We start from the raw sequence: 25,966 nt of genomic DNA on the forward strand, positions 1-25,966 counted from the left end.
CTCTGTATGCTAATTGTTTTTCATTCTGCCCAGCACATTATGAGCATAATAATAATAACTTTATTTATATAGCACATTTATATAAGGCCACAAAGTCGGAAATAAGACAGTGAAATAAGAAAACAAAAACAGGGAAATAAGCGCAACTATTGGTTTAAACAGGGACAGGTGTGCATTATGCAGAAATTCTTAAAACTAATGGGAGGTCCAAGTTTAAAATGGAAAAACATAAGCTCTATAAAAATAGTAAGGCAATACAATTAACTCCACCACTCCAAATCACTGCACTGCTGTATGTTTAAAATTAGGTAAAAGTAATTCTATAAAAATGTGTTTTTAGGAGAGAGACAGATTTAAAAATCTAGCCCCTCTGTCTATAGTTATTATGTATTTGTTTTCACTCTCCGCACTAGCCAAGTTAAATTATTAGCAATATTAGTAGCACAATATTGCCTCTCTCTCTCTCTCTCTCTCTCTCTCTCTCTCTCTCTCTCTCTCTCTCTCTCTCTCTCTCTCTCTCTCTCTCTCTCTCTCTCTCTCTCTCTCTCTCTCTCTCTCTCTCTCTCTCTCTCTCTCTCTCACACACACACACACACACACGCACACGCACAATTGCCCTCTCTTCACCCTTCTCTCTCCCTGCCCTCTGCTCCAAGTGAGCTGGCCAAGATCTTCTCCATGGCCCAGACCGGCCTGAGGTGGCCCAGCAGCTGGAGAAGATTGGCAGGAGCTACTAAGGACTAATAAGGATGACCTGAGGAACAAGCAGAAAGAGGACTGGGTCAATTTTTCTCTCATAAAGTTTTGGATGAATGCAATGTTCTTTGAAATGGAAGAGGAATAATGTGTTAAACTTGTCCCAGAGACCCAGTAACCGATTGAACAGTTAATCAGTTAACACCGAAATTCATCATCAACAACTTATTCTTCTCTTTTTGTTGTTGTTGTTGTTATACAATTTTTTGCCACAAGAGGGCATTTACAGGTTCTAGTGCAATTGCTGATGTACTGTAATCTTGCCCAGCCTCTACATCCATTTTTGTGTCTGAATGACCCAGGAAGCGTTTGGCATGTGACTATGATGGAGTGAGTGATGTGCATGCTTTGAAGGAAGTAAGGATCTGTGTGTATTTTTAGCTAAAGATGATCCAGGCCTGAATGTTTATGCATGAATGTTCTGATATAGAACACAATAAGTCTGTAAGCAGGAAGTGATCCCTCTGTATAATCAGAGGGGTGGGATACTACAAACATTTCTGATCTACATGAAGGGCATGAGGCACCCCTCTTTCAGGATAGCTACTGGATATGCAGTTGATAAAGATAATATAATGTCTTTATATATATATGTCTTTCTTTACTGTCTTGTGCAAGCAAGGCGACAAAAATCATAGTGATCATAAAGCTTAATGACTAATCATTATACAACAACTAACTGTCTGAATGTCTTCTTATTGTGTACGCTAGCCAACAAGTTAACGAGGCAACTGTCTTTAAGGTACTTGCTAAATCGCTATATTGTTTGCAGGGTGCTTTAATGTTTTTTCATGTTTTGATATTGACGCGACGAAAAATTCCTAGCTTTACCTGAATGCTCTAAGGGAAATGCTAACAGTCCCCTCTTCCCTACTTACTCTCTTTAGACTTCTCTCAATTGTTAGTAACACGACTCATCGCGTCCTACTAAAAACGCATTGGAGGAGAAGATCTAGGTTCCTCCAATTACATATTCTCCTCCAATGCTTTTTGAGAACGAAACGAATGGAGGACGGGGAAGAGGACGCGAGGAGTCATGATCAAAACAATTGAGAAAAGGCCGGTGTCAATGGAATTCCTACTCCGGGTTTTTATATTGCGCAATAATCAGAAGTATGAGTATGTGTATTTAATGGATGTTTTCGGGTGAAATTTAGCTTATATGCGCTTCTATTTATGGATCGTAAATTAGATGTAATTTCGCTAATATGCGTTTGTATCAAGATATCTTTAATCCGAGTCGGATTTCCGATCACACCGGGCCAGATCGTCATATATGTTTGTAAACATTGGGGATGCGCGCGCATCAAGGTTGCAAAAAACTCGCGTTGCTAAGGACAACACAGGACAAATGAAGAGAGGAAGACTTAACGTAATAGTTTTACTTACCTGATCGACACTCCAAGTGTTTATACCCGGGAGAAGTTAAAAGCGTACAAGTCGCTTGATGCGTACAACTTTGTTCTTTTTCGTCACGTCCAAGACATACAATTTCACGATTACCAAATTCAAAACTTTGTAGTGCTGAAGACTGAGGTGCTGCCTAGCCAATGACAGGGCAAAAAGACGGAGTTGTACAAGGCGTGGGTTAGTGTCAACAAGACAAACACCTGTATCCTGACTACTAAATGCACCTGTATGGCTGGGTACCTAACGTTAATTTACTAAATTATCTTACCTTTCCATTATTACTTACCAATCCACTGTCAGTGTCATTCATTTAATCTAATACAAATTCACTGCTCATTTGCTGCAATCATACAGCTGTGGTTATTGACATATCTAGCCAAGCACCATTTAAACCAATGTGTTAATACATTAGATAGCTAGGAATAAATCTCTATACCATTTTCCTGCAGGCTAGGGTCATGCTGCAGCCATGCAGCTGCACTTATGTTAAAAGTTGAGCTGTGGGTCAGGATGGGAAAGACAGAGAAATCTTGTACTTCAGGTACTAATATGTGGATCCACACATCCAAGAGAGAGGTGAAGCCTCAGAAAGCCTAAGACAGACAACCAACTGCAGCCAGCCAGAGCAAAGCGTAGAAAGACCAATGTCAAAGGTTATATACAGTGCATTTGGAAAGTATTCAGACCCCTTCACTTTTTCCATATTTTGTTCTTACTGTCTTATTCTAAAATGGATTCAATTAATTTTTTCCCTCATCAATCTACATACAATACCACATGATGACAAACCAAAACAGGTTTTTTAGAAATGTTTGCTAATTTATTAAAAATAAAAAACTGATATCATATTTACATAAGTATTCAGACCCTTTGCTATGACCCTCGAAATTGAGCTCAGGTGCATCCTGTTTCCATTGATAATCCTTGAGATGTTTCTACGATGTGATTGGAGTCCACCTGTGGTAAATTAAATTGATTGGACATGATATGGAATGGCACACACCTGTCTATATAAGGTCCCACAGTTGACAGTGTGTGTCAGAGCAAAAACCAGGCCAAGATGTTGAAGGAATTGTCCGTAGACCTCCAAGACAGGATTGTGTTGAGGAACAGATCTGGGGAAGGGTACAAAAAAATGTCTGCAGTATTGAAGGTCTAAAGAACACAGTAGCCTCCATCATTCTTAAATGGAAGAAGTTTGGAACCACCAAGACTCTTCCTAGAGCTGGCCGCCCGGTCAAACTGAGCAATAGGGAGAGAATGGCCTTCATCAGGGAGGTGACCAAGAACCCAATGGTCACTCTGACAGAGCTCCAGAGTTGCTCTGTGGAGATGGGAGAACCTTCCAGAAGGATAACCATTTCTGCAGCACTCCACCAATCAGGCCTTTATGGTAGAGTGGCCAGACGGAAGCCACTCCTCAGTAAAAAGCACATGACAGCCTGCTTGGAGTTTGCCAAAAGGCACCTAAAGGACTCTCAGACCATGAAAAGCAAGATTCTCTGGTCTGATGAAACCAAGATTGAACTCTTTGGCCTGAATGCCAAGCGTCATGTCTGGAGGAAACCAGGCACTGCTTATGACCTGGCCCATACCATCCCTACGATGAAGCATGGTGGTGGCAGCTGTGGGGATGTTTTTCAGCGGCAGGGACTGAGAGACTAGTCAGGGTTGAGGGAAAGATGAACGGAGCAAAGTACAGAGAGATCCTTGATGAAAACCTGCTCCACAACACTCAGGACCTCAGACAGGGGCGAAGGTTCACCGTCCAACCGGACAACGACCCTAAGCACACAGCCAAGACAACGCAGGAGTGGCTTCGGGACAAGTCTCTGAATGTCCTTGAGTGGCCCAGCCAGAGCCCGGACTTGAACCTGATCGAACATCTCTGGAGAGACCTGAAAATAGCTGTGCACCGACGCTCCCCATCCAACCTGACAGAGCTTGAGAGGATCTGCAGAGAAGAATGGGAGAAACTTCCCAAATACAGGTGTGCCAAGCTTGTAGCATCATACCCAAGGAGACTTAAGGCTGTAATCACTGCCAAAGGTGCTTCACAAAGTACTGAGTAAAGGGTTTGAATGCTTATGTAAATGTGATATTTATTTTTTTAATTTTTAATAAATTAGCAAACATTTCTAAACTGTTTTTGGCTTTGTCATTATGGGGTATTGTGTGTAGATTGATTTAAAAAAAAAAAAAAAAAAAAGTTTTATCCATTTTAGAATAAGTCTGTAACATAACAAAATGTGGAAAAAGTGAAGGGGTCTGAATACTTTCCGAATGCACTGTATGATATATTATAGATTTTTGGGTGAAATGTAGACACAGTCTGAATGTAGACAAGATCATGTCATGGACATGTAACAAGCAGGTATAAATGAGTACTTTGAATTGCATCATGTAAAACCATTACTATCACACAGAATTCATATAAAAACGTTATTACCAGTGCCATGTAACACGTTAATGACATATGGAACCAGCTGTGGTTGCAATTTGTATTAACAAAATAAGATTCAAGATTCAAGATGGTTTTATTGTCATATGCACAACAGTTACAGAGCAATCGCTGGCAATGAAATTCTTAAGTCTTGGGCTCCTCCAACAGTGCAATAAGAAGTGTAAATAATAAAAAATAAAGAAACAACAACAATAACAATATTTACCTAAATATAAAACTAAATAAATGTAAATGTAAAAAGTGAAATGTAAACAGACGTTTTTATCCAGATGTCGACTGGTCTAAAGTGGCATTTTATAGTGGCATGTTATAAAGTGGCATAGTTAAAGTGTCATTGTGGTGAGCTAAGTAGCTCAGGAGTTCAACAGTCTTATAGCCTGTGGGATGAAACTGTCCCTGAGTCTGGTGGTGCGAGACCGGATGCTGCGGTAGCGTCTGCCAGACGGGAGCAGCCGAAACAGTTTGTTGCTGGGGTGATGAGGGTCTTTAATAATCCGGTTAGTCTTCTTCCTGCAGCGCTGAGTTATCTAACATTTATTTTATTATGTTTTCAGAGCTGACTGATGAAGACATAGCAGAACTGAAACTACTGGCACCTAAAGCAGTTGTGCTCACTAGCATGGACCACAGATTCCGCATCAGAATCTGATACAGAGACCGGAGACCTGCCAGAGCCCTGCAAATGAGCACTGCAAAGTCGGGCATTTTTAATGGGGTTCTGGTTCCAATCTTTTCTCCTGAGGGCTTGCAACCAAAGACGTCTGCGGTTAGCATTAAAAGGTGCGTGAGTTTATGGTATTCGGTAAAAATTAAGACCTTTGTTAACAGCTTTTCGATTCTGGCATCCCACCGCACAACACGACACGTTTTCGGAGTTTGGAACTTTCTTTTTGCAACCGACATACGCATGTGATGTAAGTGTGACCTGGTCTGATAATTCACATATACGCTTGTTGCCTCCCTTTCTCACGTAGTCCGCGTAGCATGATAGAGATGTCCCTGCTCTTTCACGCGTGATGTGCAGGGTTCGACTACTGCTTGGAACATGTTTTGTGGGGGATTTAAGTTATTTCATTTTAATGGTCGAGTTGAACAGCGCTTATGGCTGCCTAATGTTTAATAGGATATACTGTAGCGACTCTCCACATTATATGAAGCTAGATCGATACAAACGCATATTAGCTAAATTACACATAATTTACGAACCATAAATACAATTGCATATTAGCTAAATTACAACTAATTTACGTTTCCAATGCGTTTTCCAGTCGTCCTTTGACGTCCTTTGATTAACTATGATGCAGATGACTGATGGTGATGACTGTTAACTTTTTTGATAAAAGTGAATGTGGAAAGTGACCAATGGTAAGCTATTTGTAGTGAGAGTCAATGGGGAAACTTGACTTCCGTACCCCATTAGAGGAGCGTGGCTTCAGATTTCCATGATTTTAACGCTTCCGGCGTGAGTACCTATGGCACGAGACTTACAGCCGACAGTAGACATTCTATGACTGGGTAGTTCAAATCAATAAAACTGTTCTAAAACCATAAAAAAAACAACGTTATGTCTCAGCTGTTGTATCTGTACCCGACTTAAAAGTCACCATTTTAATAAACATGTTATACCCTTACATTCTATTGTGTGTAAGTTCACTTATCTATCTATTATTCTTCTTATTTAGATCTCTTTGTCCTTATCCCATTTACAGGTAAAACAGATACATTAATTCCACCTGTAAATTTGTTAGCTTTTGTGCCATGGGCAGAACCTTGTTGTTAAATAAGCCAGATGCATTTAGCTCAATGCATAGTCCAATCGCTGGGTTTAATCTTGTAGCTCTATCCAATAGCTACTCGTACCTGGGACATGGGGCGGGGCAATAAAGAAGTACAAGCAAAAGGCAGCATAACATAAAGCATGCAGTTTAACACACTTTTTACCTGCATTTAGGGTGTTCTAAAATATTATCCTAAAACATTTTTGGGATAGACATGCCCTGAAGAACACTGGACAACAATACTGGAGTTTTCATTGGACTGCATTGGGTGTGTATTCCTATGCTTTTTAAAATGTCCTGGCGAGTCTGTCTTGGAATGTCAATGTTTGCTTTGGGGGCTGAGGAGAATGAACCGTGTAGAGTCGTTCTGAAGCTGCAGTCAAAGTTCATAAATACAGTATGCATTAAAATAAATTCGCGTTTTTTAATGGATACTCACAGTGGTAATTTCATATTTCAGATATGATTTGGCACTCCCCCATACTGTTCGTAGTTCAGATTAGACGTTTCGAATACAAGAGTGCTTTGAGCAGTCGTCAGCTTTTGAGTTTCCGTACTGTAGGTGTGGACACTTCTTCTGGGAGAGAGGAGAAATCATGTGTGGTGCTTCAGTAAATTAATGCAGATACGTAAATCCTCTGAATTGACTTAAGACACAAGACACAGAGCAGAAGATACGTGTTTCTCATACATAGGCAAATAGAATAGTGTTTGTTATACGTTGTTATTATGTGATACATCACATGTTTCCATGATTAAGTCGGAAAAAATAATGGAGACAGAAGTTTAAACCATTCTTGTCCTAATTGACAAATTATGGATAATTAAAAATAAAATAAAAAGTTTCTGGATGAAATTGTTAGAATGTAACTTACATGTGTATAATATAGCATATTTATATTGTATATTTGCATATTAATATTTGTATGTACCAATCAGATCCCTTGAATTATGGTTTGATAATTTCAATTAATACCCATTGATTCTTTGAATGTGACTAATACATGCTTAGTACTGCCCAAAATATTGCATTTAACTTAATTGTTTGGATTTCTCTGTAAACAAACATTGTATAGCTTTGAAATATGTTCAAAACTATCATTACAATATCACAGATTAGTTGTCCTTATATCCAGAGCTCTGCCTATGAATGAGTGGTCACATTTATCTTGCCGCATCTCTCAAATTTATACCAATACCAGTAGTGGGCAGCCATTAGGCTGATTGGGCTGCTTTGAGATAATGTAGTGGTATTTCCAACGATCTAGTTCTGACATCTCGATATTACTCTCACCTTTTTTCAGAATATCATAGAAAATGTGGAATCTGATTGGTTATTGTGAAATGGTGTTGGTCTGTCTCTTCAGCCTCACTGACCAAACTCAGGTAAAAATACACTCGCCACTGTCAAACAATCATGCATTTCTGCATATAATTCACTTATTTAAAGTATTAACCTGAATAGGTCTCTACATAGTCTCCACTGACCTACACTTTCTGACAGAATTGTGTATTATGTAGTTAATCTGGGGGACTCTGTTCTCTGTTGGTTTTGTTTAGGACCAGCGAAAACTATTGGTTGTCCAAGGTAAGTGTTGACATTAGCATAACCATGTTATGCTAATTATTATTATTATTATAAAACATTCTCTATCTTTTATTTTAAGCACTTTGCAATTATTCCTGTAGGATGAAAAGCGCTCTGTAAATGTAATAAATTATTATTAGACTAATATAGCATAGTTCATACTGTATATCTATATATCTTTTGTATACACATACTGCCTACTGCCAATTACTGCTACTAACTGTGTACTTGAGATATTGTTAATGATTTAGTACTTGTATTGCAACTTACCTTATTGTATATTGCTGTTATTTTGTTTGTACTTCTGTGTTATCACTGCACTGTTGATAGGAAGCTTGCAAAGTAAGCATTTAATTGTACAGATTACAACCTATATCCTGTGCGTATGACCAATAAACCTTTACTGGTAATACTTTACTTTAAGGTCACGTTTGTAAAGGGTTTATAATTAGTGAATAAATCACTTATAACCAGTTTATTATTCAATTACAAACCATTTACAAACAGTTATAACTGATAGTTATAACTTAGTTCAGTCGATATTCACTTGGTGCTTGCCAAATAGGGAGCTTGCAATCAGGAGCCAGTTATTAATGCTTTATAAATGCACTTATAAATGCTTTAAAAACTAACCCTGATGTGAAATCATGCAAAATTATTTGCAGTGGTTGCACAGTCGGTAAAGTTATTTCCTGAATTGTGGGGATGATTCAGCTGGCACCAAACTGATTCAACACATTTTTACACACAGTACAATGTGAAGATCTCCCAAAGTACAGTACAGCTGTCACCATGTTTTTTAAACCATGGCCCTTGAAATCCTGATGTCCTTGTCAACACGTTCCTCATTTAAACATGTCCACCATGAAGGTTAACAGATTTGATCTATATATTCTATCCACTACTTACCCCTTCTGTGTTCACCAATGTGTGGTTAGTGCTCTGAGCTGGTTTGGGTATATCAATGAGTAGACCACATTGACAATTATGTCACGTGACTACTCTTCTATCATGCGTACTTATGGAGAAAACCTCTGACCATATAAGAGGTACCAACATGTATAACTGATGAAATGTCACACTGTTAACCATTGATTAATGACTTATCAACATTTGTAATAGATAACAGATGTAACAGTCCTTAATGGAAAGTGTAACACTGTTGATCATTTATGAATGACTTACCAACATTTATTAATGGATTACCAATTTTTCCAACTGATGAAATGTGATCTGAATGGAAAGTGTAATGCCATTTATCATTTATGAATGAGTTACTGACATTAACTATTGAGTTACAAAGATTTGTAACAAAGCATAATTAATGTGCACCTACAGTATAACATCTAAAATAAGGCACTCCAAGTGAAGTAGCCTTACCTTTTATAAACAATTATGAACAGTAATGAATGTTTATAGGGGACATCAAGTAAAGTGATCCAACATTGCATGCAATAAGTAGTCATAAATGAATAATTCACATCAATTGTTTATTCATGCTTGTCTATACTATAGTAATGACAGAGATGGCATTAACTTTAATGAAACATAATCCAATAACAATCTGCAGCAAGTCTACTGGCCTGCTGTGGAATGAAAATAGATGTTAATTAAAATAGAGTTACAAAACATTTTTTTGTTTGAAACTGTGTACTATCGGTGTTGAAACTACAAGTTGTTTCAAGCTTACAACAAAGCCACACTGCTGTGGATCTAGCCAGTCATGACAGTATCAAAACGAGCATATAGCTAGCTAGATAACTTGCTTGTGTAGCTAGTTAGTAGCGTCACCTTTGAAGTAAGTTGCTAGCGCTGTGTGATCTACATTTTTTTTGAGGCAGCAGCTAGCCATAGCCTACTGATTGTTTGTAAATGTTATACATCGTTTGATAGTTTTCACAAAATACTGAATAAAGATAGAAACACAAGAGAGCTTGCACATATTGATGTCAAACCAAGGAAGTGTCCTGGTTCATGATGTTTTTTGAAAGTCTGAGTTATTTTTCTCTTCAAAATAACGGTACTGCCCTATAAATGGTTTAAATACTAGTCATGCTGAACTGTAACCAGATAACCTGCTGTAACATACAGAGTGACCTGTATATTGTGCCCCAGTAGCAGTCATTAAATCCAAACCTACAGACCTTGACTATCATTGTTTCAAACTCTTGATGATGATTGATTGATGATGATGAATGATTCTTAGCACAGCATTGCTAAGTTGTGCATTATGTCTATTTCATTCTACCATTGTACCATTTAGACAACATATGGCGGTCATTGTACTATAGAGACATTTTATAGACACATATTATTACAGCATTAGACAATATAATTATCATGAAATATAATTATTTTTGTTAATAAATCAATTTTCAAAATGTTTTAAAATATTATAAAAGTGTACCCAGAGAAGTTTGGAGAACCGGTCTGGTATTGCAGTTGTCCAATGAGGTCTTGCCATACCAGAAATTAATCAATAAGTGGAGGGTCTCAGTTTCAACCATATCTGATGAGGGTAGTCATGGTGGTAATTGTAGGATAGAGGCATAGATAGATAGTGTACATTAATAAAGAGTAATTACAACCATAATTACACAAATCCAGTGTAAAAACTAGCAAATACAATTTCCTAACTGCAACCACTATACAACAATTGCAAATAATGTTTCATTATTTCACATCAGGGTTAGTTTTCAGAGCATTTATAAATGCATTTATAAAGCATTAATAACTAGCTCATGATTGCAAGCTCCCTATTTGGCAACCACCAAGTAAATATCGATCAATCTAAACTAACTGTTTGTTTGGTTTATAAATGAAGAATGATCTGGTGATAAGTGATTTATTAATTAATTATAAGCCATTTATAAACACTTTACAAATGCAACCTTAATGTAAATTGTTACCGTTTGACTTGACTCACTTGCACTAATACAGTATGTGGATGCTGGCTGACACAAAGCCACTTACATTATAGTTTAAGTATATATAGGTGAACCTATTCACCTCCTATTCACCTTCAACAAGTGTTTCTGCCTGGCTAGTAATTAAAAAAATGTTATATACAGAATTAAAAACTTCAACTTTTTGTGTAATTGTTCAGACAAATTATGAAACAATTTGTGTGTGTATGTGTGTGTTTCAGGGACAGATTGTACACAGATCAAAACGCTTTCCCCTCGAGCTGCCAGTGGAGTGTATGTCATCCACCCCACAGGAGTCAGAGCCCCCTTCAAGGTATTGAAACAAACATCATGTAGTGTAGGCTAGGTACAGTATCTACTGTATTAGGCTAGGTAAATTACCTACTGTGTGTTTGATTACTGACACTCTTAGTAAAGCTAGTTTAGGAATGATTGCAGCATCTGGAAGAGGCACCAGATGAACCGCGTGATTTATCATAATGCCCACAATACATGGAGACAATTATATACCCAATGTGAGTGCCAGTGCAGAAGAACAAATATGTTTAATGTTGTTCAAATAAAGAAATTGTAAGGAAAGTAACCCTCCAAGATAAACAAATAAGAATAAAACAGTTAATTGATGGTTCAAATCATTCTGAATTGCAAAATACCTAGATGCACATCACTTGAAAGAAATGCATAATCTATTACCACCTCATCATAAACAGATATGTTTCCCTGTGTACAGGTGTATTGTGAAATGCTGTCAGATGGCGGCTGGACAGTGTTTCAGCAGCGCACAAAGGGAGAGGTTTCCTTCAACAGGAAATGGGCAGCCTACAAACAAGGCTTTGGGAATTTACAGAGTAAGAAAGGGTCCTCAGGGTTCCACAATGATTACACAACCTCTCTGCTAGCCAAAACACATTTGTGTCAAATGCTGTTTTCATAGGCTGCAACCTCAATAAAACAAGGATTTAGATGAGAAGGATAGAGGGAAAACTACTTATCTGGGCCTTTAACAGTGGGATCCATTTCGAGCGGACTGACATCTTTTTAAGATTAACAACTTAAATTTCATGTTGTGATACTAATTGCTGAACTTGAGCTTTACGTAGTGAAATGAATATCAAACTTTGCTCTTCAGCTCTTCACTTTGCTCTTCCTTGGTTCAAATGCAGGTTGTGTTAGCTAAACATGCCTTTATCATGGATTCAGTCATATCACTTATAGCTGTATCATGCTGTATCATACTGTATCATACTGTATGCAAATGTAGCTGGTCACATCGTCCCTCATACACGCATTGTGATCATGTGTTAAAGGAACATTTTCACCGATGGTCACCAGGAATCAAAAGCAAGTTAGAAGTTGTCTTTGTTGTCTAAATAACCAGGAAATATTTTAAAATCTGTGCAAATAAATGAGAAAATAGCCTTTTATTATACGAACCAGAAAGTAGTATGTCAGAATGATAGAATCCTACGACCATAGTGCTTTGCGGCTCCCAGCCAGCCAAGGAGGCGCGTCTACGCACATTAGTAAACACAGGTGAGAGATGTATGCACCAGTGCGGTGTTAATTGATGTGAACAAACCAAGCAGTAGTAATTCTAATTCGGGAACGGTAGGCTCACTCCTCCCTAAAGCTCCTTGTAGTTTTCAAAACTATGTGATTACCCCCAAATACATCACTCAGAGTAAAATCCTCAAACTAGTGACACCTAGCTTTTGGAAGCTGGTAAAGTGTGAAGTGTACCTTTAAATGATCATCTTTTGGATTTGTGTCCATGATGCCCAGACATAAAAAGTTCTCCACACTGGCCATGGGCCGCATCTCAAAAGGTATTTCTCTGATTCCTCACATCCTCTGTCCTTCCTCCTCAACATGCATAGGAGAAGAAGAACCTCAGACCTGCTCCAATTAGTTTTAAGAAGGAGGCGGGGAGAGAGGACACAAGTAATCAAGGAAAGAGATTTGGCTAGATAGTGCAATACACATGGTTTTCTTTTCTCTTTGTTTCCCAGAGGACCATTGGCTGGGCTTGGAGAAGGTCTTGGCTCTAACTAAGGGTAGAGGGAGGAGATCGACCATGAGGGTGGACCTGTGGGACTTTGAAGGGGGCTCTGCCTTTGCAGATTACAGCGACTTCAGTTTGGGCATAGAGAATGAGGCCTATAAACTGAATGTTGGCGCCTACAGAGGCAATGCAGGTAATGGTAGTTTCCACAGCAGAGGGGAACATGTGCTTATATGGATGGCTAGGAGTTTTTCCTCACCATGTGGCCTAACTAGGTAATTTTGCCATTGTCATGTTATGTGGTTCAGTATTATAGTGTCATGCAATGTTTATGTTGGATCTGTGGATTGATGATCTTAAAATGAAATAGTTTATACTGTGCATATATATATGTAAACACGTGCTTATCAAAGGTTTTAGAGTGGAGCCTTAAATAACAATGCCTTTCCTCTGAGAGCATAAGGAAATAGATGCAGACTCATTGTAAACAAGTATTGCAAAACGCATTAGTGTCTCTGTGGTCCTTTTGGCCTTTCTACAGTATTGAATATTGTTGGTCTTCCTGTATATTCAATAAGTCTTAGTCTTCTAAAATAATGGCTAACCTTTCACTAGTAAAGTAACAATATTTATTAATATTATGACATTTAAAATATTATTTGTGTATTTGAATCCTGACCTTTTCCTGATTATTATAATGGCTTTATTTACTCTATGGTTGTGTATACTATTCATTGGCCAGAATTGTTGTGCCAACACATTTGAAAATGCTTAACAAATGCCATTTGTCTGACATACCCACATGTGTGGCCACCACAGTATGATTTACATTTATTTAAATCATTTGTGGGCGGCAACTGTCAAATAAACACCAAAACACCTGACCATCCACACTCAGGGCAGGGCAGCATACATCACAACCTTTGGACTCCACCTGTGTGTGAGGTGATTTGAGGTGTTTTCATGCAAACATTTATCAAACATATCCATTGTCATGCAACTGTTGTGTAACTTATGTGTAACTGTAGCCTGTGTGTGTCTTCCATCTATGAGATCTTTTGTCTACCATCCTTACCATGCACTTCTCTCTTCCCCCTTGTCCTGTCCCTGTGTCTCCATAGGGGATGCCATTCGTGGGGCTTATCCAGGCATCGACCAGAATGGATTTGGTTTCAGCACGACCGACTGGGACAATGATGGCTGCTCCCCCTGCATCTTCGGTGACATCGCTCAGGATGAGTGCACTTTCTCTAAAGGCGGAGGGTGGTGGTACAGCCGCTGTGGCTCGGCTAGCCTGAACAGTGACTGGCACCCCGCTGGTGAACACCTGGGCTGGGCATCGGGCCTCCACTGGCTCACCTGGAAGGGCCCTGCCCCGTACTCTGCCCGCGCCACCCGTATGATGATCAAATCTGTGTGAGGGGCTACGTCCCAAAAAGTATGAAACAGTCTCCTTTCCTTTATGACCTCTGGTCTATGACGCAAGGTCTTGGAATCCATTAACTTAAATGGAACACAGCCATAAAATATTGAAGAGGACTAACACCATATTGTGCAGTGTGTGCTATACTCTATTTGGGTGCTGTTTCATCACATATAGTCAATGATTGTGTGTTCTTCATTATATGTAATAATAATGCAGCCAAAACACTGTATCCTATAGTCATATATTGTATACTGTATGAACTATATAAGTATAAGTGCATAAGTATTTGGACAGTGAAGCATTTTTTCTTCTTTTGGCTCTATATTACAAAAGATTGTCAACTTTTATTTGAGAGTATTTGTATAAATATTGGTTCCACCATTTAGAAACAACTGCACTTTTTATACATAGTCTCCCTATTTCAGAGCATCAAAAGTATTTGGACAGATTAATATTATGTCCAAATTAAGCACTCATGCTTAATATTTAGTCCTATATCCTTTGCGTGCCATGGGCCTTAATTTGCTTGAGCAAATATTATTAAATAATATTATCATACTCTACAGCATGCTTCTTATTGTACCTTGTATTAAACAATGTTTTTGAGAACAATATTATATATATTGTGTAGATATATTGCGTCTATTAGAATATTACGGTTAACATGGCACTCTTTGCACATGCAAATTAAGCCCAATAACTGCCTGAGGGCTGAGTATATTCTCTGGTGATGCTCTGCCAGGCCTGTACTACAGCCATCTTCACAGTATATACTGTACATTTATACATGTAGGAAGTGGGTATTTTTGGTGCTTGGCCTGATCCATGAAGATTAATCATTTAATTTGAACAACTCAACAGCTACTCAATTTCAATAAGTCACACTGTAAAGGTTATTGATTGTGATCTGCTCAATAAATGTATTAGAGTGAAAATGAAATTATGTTAATTGCATATTTATTCAAATGTGATTCTACATACACTCACTGAGAAGTTTATTAGGAACACCTGTACACCTTCTCATGGTGGAGGTGGTGGAATGGTGTGGGAAATGTTTTCTTGGCACACTTTGGGCGTGTTAATACCAATCAATCATCACTAGAATGCCACAGCCTATTTGAGTATTGTTGCTGACCGTGTGCATCCCTTCATGGCCACAATTTACCCATCTTCTAATGGCTACTTCCAGCATGATAATGCACCATGTCACAACGCAAAAGTCGTCTCAAACTGGTTTCATGAACATGACAATGAGTTCAGTGTTCTTCAGTGACCTTCACAGTCACCAGATCTGAATCCAATAGAACACCTTTGGGATATGGTAGAACGGGAGATTCACAGCTTGAAAGTGCACCTGAAAAATCTGCAGGAATTGCGTGATCATGTCATGTCATCATGGACCAGAATCTCAAAGGAATGTTTCCAACATCTTGTGGAATCAATGCCATAAAGAATTGAGGCTGTTTTGAGAGCAAGGGAGGCCCTACCCAGTGTTTGTATAGTGTCCCTAATAAAGTTCTCTGTGAGTGTACGTTGTTTTTCTCTTTATTTTGGCCTTTGCTTCTAAGACTGTTAGTTACATATTAACTGACTCTCTCTAGAGTAAATAGAGAGAGCAAGAAGATCAGAATTAGGAAACCAATTAACTTTTACTTCCACTAAGAGCATAATGTTTGGATGCTACACAGATATTAGTGCAGGCAAATCAAAAGTTGAGCTAGCTGGCTAAACCACATAGCCAGTGAATCCATGCACACTTTGCTGTAAGGCTGACCACTGAACATATAAACATTCAATTACAGTACCATATCTTATCAATGATACATGAGGGTAAATCAGCTGAAAGTATGCAGTGGATCTATCAGAAAATGTATACTGACTTAAGTGTGAGATACCGTTGGATACAGTTGCCACAAACTTGTATTTCCTATGGTATGCTTTTATTTCATATCACCAAAATATCAAATAATTTACTAAATTTTGATAGAAAATGGAAGAGAGGGGGCTGCCGTTGCCCCCAGATGTAAATTTGAATGTTGACAGCCTATTACCACGTTTTTCAAGATAACATCCTATAGAATTTGGTGAGATGAGATACTTTAACATAAAAGCCAGGGCTTGGGTGTCTGAATTGTATATATTCTTAGTAAAGGCATCATACAGACCTCTTCCTGTTGATACCCTCTGGAACAATAACAGCACTAATATCAATTGTCAAATAATCTAGACTAGAGCAATGTAATTCTTTTATCCAGAAATCCCAACCATCAGATTATTTGTTTTAACTAATTCATAGATTCTTATTTTAAATCTGAGGAAACTCAGACAAACACCTTATTGTTCCCTTTGCACAGGCAATGCTAGTACTTTAATTCATATAGTTAATGCACAGAGGTCTCTAAATTCTGGGTGAAGGTTTTGACCATTTGTCTCAATCATTATGGGGAGAGTATTTCCACATCCTCAGACTGTGATGCTTCCTAATGACAGCTCCTCTTTAGAGCTCTCCATTAAAGAAATACATTGATGTCACAGTTGTGCACAGAGTGCACCCTTGTAAACTCCACCCAACACAGGATTTAGATTTCCCAAGCATTTAATGTTTGCACTCCTTAATCTCAGACCCACCCTGTGGCCCCACTCTAGTCTACCAGCCCCTCTAAACGGACCTTTAGTTAGGCCTACTACGAGGTTAATGGGGAGGGGGGAGAGACAGACAAGACAACAAAGTAAAGGGGGATGGGGACAGGTTCTTGATTCCCAGGGCCCGACGAGAACCATATCCCCGAAAGAAAATGTCTCTAGTCGGGCTCAGCGTGCTCCATTGTCTCCTCTGTCCACTGGAACATGATCCCGGCTTGCCTGTCTGGTACAGCCAGCTTCCTCACTGCTTTCTCCTACAGTGGGGATGGGTCGGTCTACAGGTCTCAGAGCTCAGCCTGTGAAACACAAAACAAACAGACAAAGGGGATTTTGTAGAGGGGACTGCTCCCCTCTCAATCAAAGTTTCAGGGTTCAGGTTCTAGTTCGGGAGTGTCCAGCAGAATAGCTCTTTTCCGCTCAGCTCCCAGAGACCCAACTACAGAAAACACAGGATTTTTATCCAGTGGGGTAGAACCGGTAGCAAAGAGAGTGCATTGTTGTGTATTCATTCTAAGAATGTTCTGCAGGTCTCCCGTTGTTTTTAAGAGTCCTGAAAGTTCCAAGGCAGTTGCAGTAACAAAGGAGCTCACAGAATGTTGGCCTAAATCAACATTCCACCATGTTAACCAAATGAGAGGTTTTGGAGTTACAAAAATATTCATATTTTTAAAAGTTAAAAGTCAAAAAGCTTTTATCAGAGTTCATAATTTGGAGTTGGCACATTTTACAGTTGAAATGGTGTTAATAGCTTAAAAGGTGTAAGACCAGCAGAGGTTTAAAAATGGCATCTTTTGGTTTAGATAGATGCTGAAATATGTAACGTTATCACATTCTGAATTACCTGCCTCTCTCAAACACACACACACACACACACACACACCATTTGATGTTAGCCATCGCTAACATCAAATCAATGGGTGTCAATGGGATCAAGAGACAAACTTCACAAACATTTGTGGCCAAATGACCTCAAAATAACTACCAACCAAGTCAGCTAGTTCATTTGAGTTGATTTGGCCATGCATGCAATGTTAACCATTGTCTCTTGATCCCATAAATGTTTTGTTAGTGATGACTAATGTTAACTGAAGTTAGTAGTGGCTATTTGAAGAACCCTGCCTTAGGTTTCTACAGTTTCTCCTGAACCATGGACTACTCTCGAGGTAAGGAACCATCTGACTATAAGGTATAAAAAGTGACCTATCTCCTCAATGCTTGGCTCTGTGTAAAAAATCCACTTATGTTAATTAACTAAATGACATATAAACTATAAATCTGGAAATGGTGTGAGAAATACTACTCTCATAGCAGTACAAACAACCCCAGGAGGAGTAAATTCAATGTTGTGACATCACTACAGGAAACAGGATGGAGAGAGCAAACCTGGTTGTGAGCTTCCGTGGATATTCTGTTCAATTTGGTCTTTCAATATCTTTTGGGATGCAGCAGGGCTAGCGAGCAGGGTACAGCATTTTGACTTTTTCTGTTCCTGGTGGTCCACACTCCAGTCCAGTAGGTGGCGGCAATGCACAGTTCACATTAGCTGCCAATCGCTATTAAACGAGACAGAAGAAGATAAGCGGGGATTTTTACCTGCATATTCGGAACTGTGCTAATTTGGAAAATCAACGCAAGCTTTAAAGTCTGGATATCAAGAGTAATCTCTCATAATGATGTTGTCGAGTAGCTCTAACCCTGATGACTGACAGCTGGCAATGTAACTAAATCAACCTAAACCTCACTGGGTCTGTACACTGTAGTTAGCTAAACTAACAGCAACAGCTAGCTACCAGTAGTTTGTCGGAATTCATTGGTAAAATATTGTGAAAGCACAGAGCAAGGTCTACTAAGCAAATTATAGCCAAATAGCCCTCTAAGATTTCCAGCAGTTCTGAATAGCTCTTATGTCATACCAAAACGTATACCCTAGCTCTAACTATAGGCATTAGTATTATTAGCAAGTTTTTCTCATTTTCTGTAGTAGCCTACAGTAGTAATTCGTGTGCGATGTAAATTAGTTTGCTTCATTGTTGTTGTTTTTTGGTGGCCCTTGGTGGTTTGCAGCATTGTTGGGGACAATTCGGTAAGTGATTTGAATTTACAATTTAAACATTTAATGTCAAAAGCTCCTCATTTTCAGTTTATCAAGAAATCATAAAAAATAACTGCCCTATTTGCAATGATTGGATTGTTATTTGTATTTGCTTCTTGAATTGATTTAATTGAAATTCAACTGACCACAGTCAAATTAATTCCGCCAAGGGTATCTGTGCATTTAGATGCTCTCTTCAATGTAGCTTATATTCAAAGGCTCATGGAATTTAAATGAGTGTGTCTTTGAGTGTGTGTATTGTTTGCCTGGCAGCTTCTTGGATCATGCATGTTTAATGACTCTGGTTCCTGCTCTTTAAACAGGCTGGAGCACGCCAGGCATGACTGGCGCACACCTGGATGAGTGGCAGAGGAGGTCCTTTGATATTTCCTCTGGCACCTGCACACCTGAACAGACGGCAGAAGCCTATCGGGCGCACATCCTTTCCATTCAATATGCATGGGCAAGCTCCGAGCTCTCTCAGGCCAGCACAGCCAGCCTGTTCAGGACCTACTCAGAGCGCTACGCCACAGTGCTTGACTCGGACGACCCTCACACTGGGCTTAACAACTATGCAGACAGCGCACTACACCTGGCCCACAGTCAGAAGAACCACAGTGACAAATGGGAGTCGTCCCTGACAGTCACGAGTGTGCTGGAACTGCCATGCGTGCAGAAGATGATTCAGGCTGGGACAGGCGGGGGAAACTCCCTGATGACACCTACAGATGTTAACATATGTATTAGGCAGGAGGGCAGAGGCAGCTCCCTGTTTGTTCCCTCTGCAGAGCCTCTACCCCTATTGGCCAAGACTGAGGGCAACAGCACTTTCAGCAGTCCACAGGGTGGTGCTGCAGAGAAACCAAGAGCCTCCAGCATTCCCCATTCCTCTGCTCACCCCCCAGCACGGGCACAGTCTCTGTTTGGCCATCACTCCTCAGCCCCTCCACAAGCAAATCAGGGCCCTGTCTGTGGCTCACACAGTAACCAGTCTGTCTTCTTCCCCTCCTCTCACCCGTCTAAGAAGAAAACATTCTACATCTTAGGTGGGGACACAGCCAGGGGGGCAGTTGGAGGCCAGTCAGGGCAGGAGTCACAGAGTGGCTCTAACTTTAAAAGTGCCCGAGAGCAGTTAATTGCTGATCAGCAAAAAAAACACTCGCACCAGCCCCAGAGAGCTCAGCCACCTAGTATGGCTGCTGCAACCAAGAAGTCCCTGGGAGCAAATAGACCACGAGGGACATTTTCAAAATTTGTGTCCCCCATGCCGAGGGAGGAGGACGGTGGTCCCAACAACAATGCAGCCCAAGATACTGAACTAGTGGATGAGCGTCTGAAAAACTTTGAGCCCAAGATCATTGAGCTGATCATGAGTGAAATCATGGACCATGGGCGACCTGTGGCCTGGGATGACATTGCTGGTTTGGAGTTTGCCAAGGCCACCATAAAAGAGATTGTAGTTTGGCCTATGTTACGACCTGACATCTTTACTGGCCTTCGTGGTCCACCCAAAGGCATCCTCCTATTTGGGCCCCCAGGGACCGGCAAAACTCTAATCGGGAAGTGTATTGCAAGCCAGTCAGGGGCCACCTTCTTCAGCATCAGTGCCTCATCGCTCACCTCAAAATGGGTGGGCGAGGGGGAGAAAATGGTGAGGGCATTGTTCGCCATCGCCCGCTGCCACCAGCCAGCAGTCATCTTCATTGATGAGATTGACTCTCTGCTGTCTCAGCGGACAGATGGAGAGCATGACTCTTCCCGACGGATAAAGACTGAATTCCTGGTTCAGCTGGACGGGGCAGCAACCTCAGCTGATGACCGCATCCTGGTGGTGGGCGCCACCAACCGCCCTCAGGAGATTGATGAGGCGGCCCGTCGCCGGCTTTCCAAGAGGCTGTACATCCCCCTTCCGGAGGCTGCTGCCCGACGACAAATAGTGGAGAACCTCATGTTTTGCGAGAAGAACCAGCTAGGAGTGTACGAGCTGGAGAACGTGGTCACAGGGACAGAGGGCTTCTCGGGGGCTGATATGACACAGCTGTGTCGAGAGGCAGCACTAGGCCCCATCCGGAGCATCCAGTTCAGTGACATTGCTACTATCACACCTGATCAGGTGCGCCCCATCCTCCACGTTGACTTCCAGGAGGCCCTTAAGAATGTGCGCCCCAGTGTCTCAGCTAAGGACCTGGAGCTCTACGAGGACTGGAACAAGACTTTCGGTTGTGGACGTTGATCAGGCTGCAGCATGGATTGACATTGCAAATGGTTTATGTTTTCCCTTTACTGCTGTCTGAAATCTCATTGATACAAGCATGCTATGTTCACTGTTCAATAAGGAACCTTGCATTTAAAAGGAAAATTGTTGCATTTATCTTGGCAGGTTTCACCAGTTTAAGGTTGATTAATTAACATGGACTGTGATTCTCAAACAATGATTAGTGAAATGGTGCTGTATATTTGTCATCTCAGACAGTTGTGGATATAAAAGTGTGTTGTAAGCCTTTGGGTGGGATATAATAGCGTAACACACACTGGTTGAAAATTAACAAGTTTATTTTGGGGTCTCTTCTGAATTTTGTATCTTCTGCATTGCATCTTTTGTATTGTCTTCTCCTTAAATGTGAGCAAACATGATTATATTTGATATTTTGATTCCTGATGCAGTTGCAATGTATTATTCTTACTACACGGGATGTTGGTAAAATGTGTTCCTAATAAAAGTTTCCAAATATTTTCTGTGGCATTTTATTACCAATGTTTTTTTTTCTTTGTAACACAGGAAATGTGGCAAAGGTTGTTTTTTGCTCAGGATGGGCCATGGGTTCATGTGTCACTTTGTTCTCTTTTCACTCCATTACCTATCTGTCCAAAGCAGATGAAAACTTTCTCATACTGTACCTTTGCCTGGAATTCAGCAGCATCACCAGCCTAACATCCTCATGAACTCAAATCCTTATCAAAATGATCTTAAAGGTCTCCCTCAGTCCCTGTAATTTGTCTTCATCCCCTAACAGGAGATTAATCATAGTTCTTAAAAAGAGATTCCAAAAGATCCTGAAGTCTTAAGCAATGGATATGCTAACCATGAAAGGGGAAGTTGGGTAACTCTGTGTGTATCCAGGGCAGCGTTCAGCAGCACAGAAATGTTGTTCAGCGCTTAATTGAACAAAAAAACAATATTTTAACGACCAGTCATATCGATGGGTGCTGGTTATAGGGCTGCGCCCACCAAACAAGCAAAAATGCCTCAAAGAAAGTTGAAGAATGTTGTGCACCACTGTGAGTGAATGTGTATAGTATGAACCGTTGCTCAAAGTTTCAAAATCTTTAGCCAACTTAATGCACCCCTGGTCTCATGATAAGACATACCCACAGGTCTGCTATTGCACTCCCTTCCTGTCACAGTGACAACAAAACAGGAAAACCGCTTTCTGTTCATTAGGCCTAAAGACCTGAAATCCATCTAGAATTAAATGCTTTTTTTCACTTGAAATGAAAGTGTACGATTTGTGATTTATTTTTGTTTTATCCAATGACTGTCAATTATCATGAACAGGCATCTATCTAGATAACATATTGTGCATGACATTGCTTTAATAAACACCTAGCAGTTTAATCCTGCTCAACCCACAAAGCTTTCAGACAGGTTGCATCAAATGCAATAGTGCTGCCTGTCCTCTCCTTAAAGCAGAAACTTTCTGTCCTCTCTGTCAAGACTTATACCAAAATATGGAGTCAACAGGGATTTGAATGTAGTTGATCTCCTTTTAAGTTGAATGCCTCTCTTGTCAAATAGAGTTGCTGGCTGAGAAGGAGCCGATTATAGATTGTGCACACATGAAATAAAATTGTCATGTAATTTTTATGAAACAATCTTTGAAAAACTGGAAGACCATGAAAAAAGGGTTTCATGTATTTTTCATCTTTTTGTCAAGTTGCTGATTAATTTTTCATAATTCTGTGGTTGGCCGCAGTATTGAAACTTTGTAAAATTAGCCAGCAATGCAAGTAGTGTGCACATCCCAGAGGGGGTGGTGGAAGCTAGTCAGAACAGCAGGGCTCACCACAGCTGGACCGGGACAGATGCACAGAATTCCTCTGGTACTGGGATGGTAAATTCAGCCACTGACATTAAGAAGAATGTTATAATCTATCATATCTTTACATCTAAAAGCCCAGAAATGGTGAGATAAGATTGGGCTCTTAGTTAAAATGTGACCAATACCATACAAAGGAAAAGTTCCCCTTTCAAGATTGTTGAAGATTGGCTAAATTCTTGTTGATTTATATCTGTCTTTCTTATTATACCCTTTCACTCATCCTAGCAAAGATCATGGCCACCCGGAGCCCATGCAGTCAGACATGAAGTGAATCAGTGTACCATTATGCAGCCCCTCAGATTTTCTTCTCCCCATTTATTGAGGACACAGTCTGGGGACTGTATTCTGTAGATATGATTTAAGGATCTATCAATTGTATAAATCCTGGGATTACCTAAGTGTTATACTGTGAATTGATAGGGGAATAGTGTATCTTATGCACTATTGAATAGAAGTATACTGGTTTGCTGAATGGTCATTCATGATAAATGTTTTGCCCTCAAGTTCTAAAGAACTCTAAATTAGTTCTAAACTACTCATCTATGTAGCCTACAACTACAAACGTTTTTTCATTGATCTGCTACCCTAGTGGACATAATCTGGCAAGGTCAAACAGGATCCCATCCTCCCTAATGGATTGGTTTACTCTGACTGTTAAGTGGTGGAGTATTTCAGTAAACTGGCCGAAAGGGGAAGTGAGATTTGGGATTCTGGCAGGGGACAGATTTGTTGGCCAGATTATCCCTCTTATGCAAATGTCCTCCGTCCCCTGTTAGGTCCCAGTGAAGCGTGGGGGCTCGGCGCTGGCCACAGCTGCTTCCCGTTTCCGCAGAATCACATAGCAACCATCTGGACGCAGCTGTCCTTGCACGGCGCTGATGAGCTCCTCGGCCGGCCTCTCTCTCTCCTGGCAGGCCTGGTCCTCTGAGCCCTGGCCCCAGCCTCATGCTCCAGTGCCTGATCCTTGGTGTAACAGCTCTCTGCTTCTGCTTCTGGTCCTCTGTGTACCACACTAGCTGTCCACTCAATACTTCTCTGAGTCCCTGCTTGCAATCCTTTCTCTGGTCCTTTGTTTGAATGTGCTCCACTCTCAGGTAGCATTTAAACCCTTGAACTTCGTGTTCTAGTACTTTGCTCCTTCATTTTCATTGTCCTGGCAGTCATCTGTGTGTGCCGTGCACTCCTTTCTCTGGTTGACCTTTCTCTGGTTGACTGTGTTGTAGTGCGTTGCTGTTCATTTCTGTTCATTTGGTTTTTGCACTGGTTTTGCGCTGTGTTTTAGGCTGTTCAACTATTGTTTGGTCTCTGACTGAATTATAGAATTTCTAACTGGTGGCTAACCGCAACGAAATTCTATTTGAATTTCCAAACAACAATATCCTCCCTAATAATAATATAATCCAAATAAGTGTGTGTGCTCTTCTATTCCATTCTGAACATGTGCAATACTGGCACAGATGCAAATACTTAATATTCCCTAAATGTGGCCTTATGGATTTATGGATGTAGCAAACCAATATTGGTGTCCATCATAAGCTGTAAACAGTTATAAGAAATACCTAAATGTAATGTAATATTCATATATTCAGCATAAATGAAGTTGGCCACAGTGTTTTTACTTTTAAAAAATGGTTTATTTTTGCCAGGAATACGAATGTCAATCATTCACAGTCTCATTGTTTTCCTTGACAGTTAGCAGCTGCAACTTGAGTGACTGACATACAGTTTGTGTTTAATAAAGTTTGGGAAAGCGGGGGGGGGGGGGGGGGATATCTTTTATTCTATATTTCAAATGTATTTTTTTCATCTAGCAGTATGGTGTAATAGTGAAAAAGGTATTTGTAAAATATACATATCTTTATGTTTAGGCTACAATATGGAAGTAATATCAATTAATTGCTTTGGATATATATGATATATTAATGTGTAATATAGTAATATAGGATATGTACAACTGAGTTGCCAATTAAATATCCAGGCGAAATGGAATAGTGTAAAAAAAAAAAAAAAAAAATGACAGTGGTATGTCTACCCATTGCTAATGACAGTGGTATGTCTAGTGGGGAAACATAGATAGTACTGTTGACAGTGCAAAGTAAAACCAATGGGCCAATTACTGTTATTTTTGACAGTGGATGATCGATGTAACCCAGCACATGACAATAAACATTGAAACTGAAACTATTGTGTTGTGTTTATGTAAGATATCTTTTATTGACTTTTTGCAAACATATATATGAAACTATTTTACAATTGTTTTATAAGATCAGTCCAAATTAAGTGTAACATAATCTGTACCACCAATTAATGTAAAAAACTGGGACAAAGCAGAAAACCTTTCTGACAAACACAAAAATCAATCAGTAAATAACATCTTTGTTCAGTCATTTATTAAACTCAAACACAATTTATGAATGGTGGAGAGGAAATTAAGTATTTCCACTATTCTACTGACAAAGCCAACATAGGAGAACCAGACATCAACTATAATAAATTACAAAAAGAGACATACTTGTGTACACAGCATAAATAATATATAAAACGTTAATATAAAAAAGGAACAAGAGGTTTAAAACAAACTTCCATTCAAACATAGCAGGGAGCAAAATCCCCTAAGATAAATACAATTGTTATTATTGTATTGAGTGTATTTTTCTTAAGCCCATATGAATTTGCCTTCATTGCAAACATTTAGAATGTTAATGTTGGAACACATTTCAAGCAATAATTAGCTTGAAAGCTAACTTGAGATCTTTTCTATTCTAAAATTAGAAAAAGCA

The 25,966-nt window shown here is 39.7% G+C and overlaps 3 protein-coding genes across 3 annotated transcripts in view; 2 read left to right on the forward strand and 1 right to left on the reverse strand.

The window, feature by feature from the left end:
- The first annotated feature begins 6,531 nt into the window (after positions 1-6,531).
- Positions 6,532-14,414, forward strand: LOC310822553 (angiopoietin-4-like). The gene is made up of 7 exons (XM_083694930.1): positions 6,532-6,676; positions 7,713-7,794; positions 7,969-7,996; positions 11,145-11,236; positions 11,654-11,771; positions 12,933-13,118; positions 14,047-14,414. The coding sequence occupies exons 2-7, from the start codon at positions 7,726-7,728 to the stop codon at positions 14,343-14,345; spliced, it is 792 nt and encodes a 263-aa protein (XP_083551056.1). The 5' UTR covers positions 6,532-6,676; positions 7,713-7,725; the 3' UTR covers positions 14,346-14,414.
- Positions 14,415-18,607: 4,193 nt separating this feature from the next.
- Positions 18,608-21,806, forward strand: fignl1 (fidgetin-like 1). Its single transcript, XM_083694809.1, has 2 exons — positions 18,608-19,077; positions 19,410-21,806. Exon 2 carries the CDS (start codon positions 19,427-19,429, stop codon positions 21,317-21,319), a length of 1,893 nt encoding a protein of 630 aa, XP_083550935.1. The 5' UTR covers positions 18,608-19,077; positions 19,410-19,426; the 3' UTR covers positions 21,320-21,806.
- Positions 21,807-25,561: 3,755 nt separating this feature from the next.
- The window catches only part of ikzf1 (IKAROS family zinc finger 1 (Ikaros)), a 19,745-nt gene continuing 19,340 nt past the window's right edge, over positions 25,562-25,966 (reverse strand). Inside the window, 1 exon segment of the mRNA XM_083695917.1 lies at positions 25,562-25,966. This exon segment is cut by the window's right edge and continues 1,372 nt beyond it. The gene's annotated coding sequence lies outside the window, so the exon portion shown is untranslated.

The sequence above is a fragment of the Argentina silus genome (assembly GCF_951799395.1).
Source record: "Argentina silus genome assembly, chromosome: X".
NCBI lineage: Eukaryota > Metazoa > Chordata > Actinopteri > Argentiniformes > Argentinidae > Argentina > Argentina silus.

Excerpts from the sequence above, each read along its gene's own strand:
- fignl1 (XM_083694809.1), top strand. The coding sequence starts at position 19,427 with ATGACTGGCGCACACCTGGATGAGTGGCAGAGGAGGTCCTTTGATATT.
- LOC310822553 (XM_083694930.1), top strand. The coding sequence starts at position 7,726 with ATGTGGAATCTGATTGGTTATTGTGAAATGGTGTTGGTCTGTCTCTTC. Across the intron at positions 7,997-11,144 it reads AAAACTATTGGTTGTCCAAG|GGACAGATTGTACACAGATC; the intron begins GTAAGTGTTGAC and ends TGTGTGTTTCAG. Across the intron at positions 11,772-12,932 it reads AGGCTTTGGGAATTTACAGA|AGGACCATTGGCTGGGCTTG; the intron begins GTAAGAAAGGGT and ends TTTGTTTCCCAG.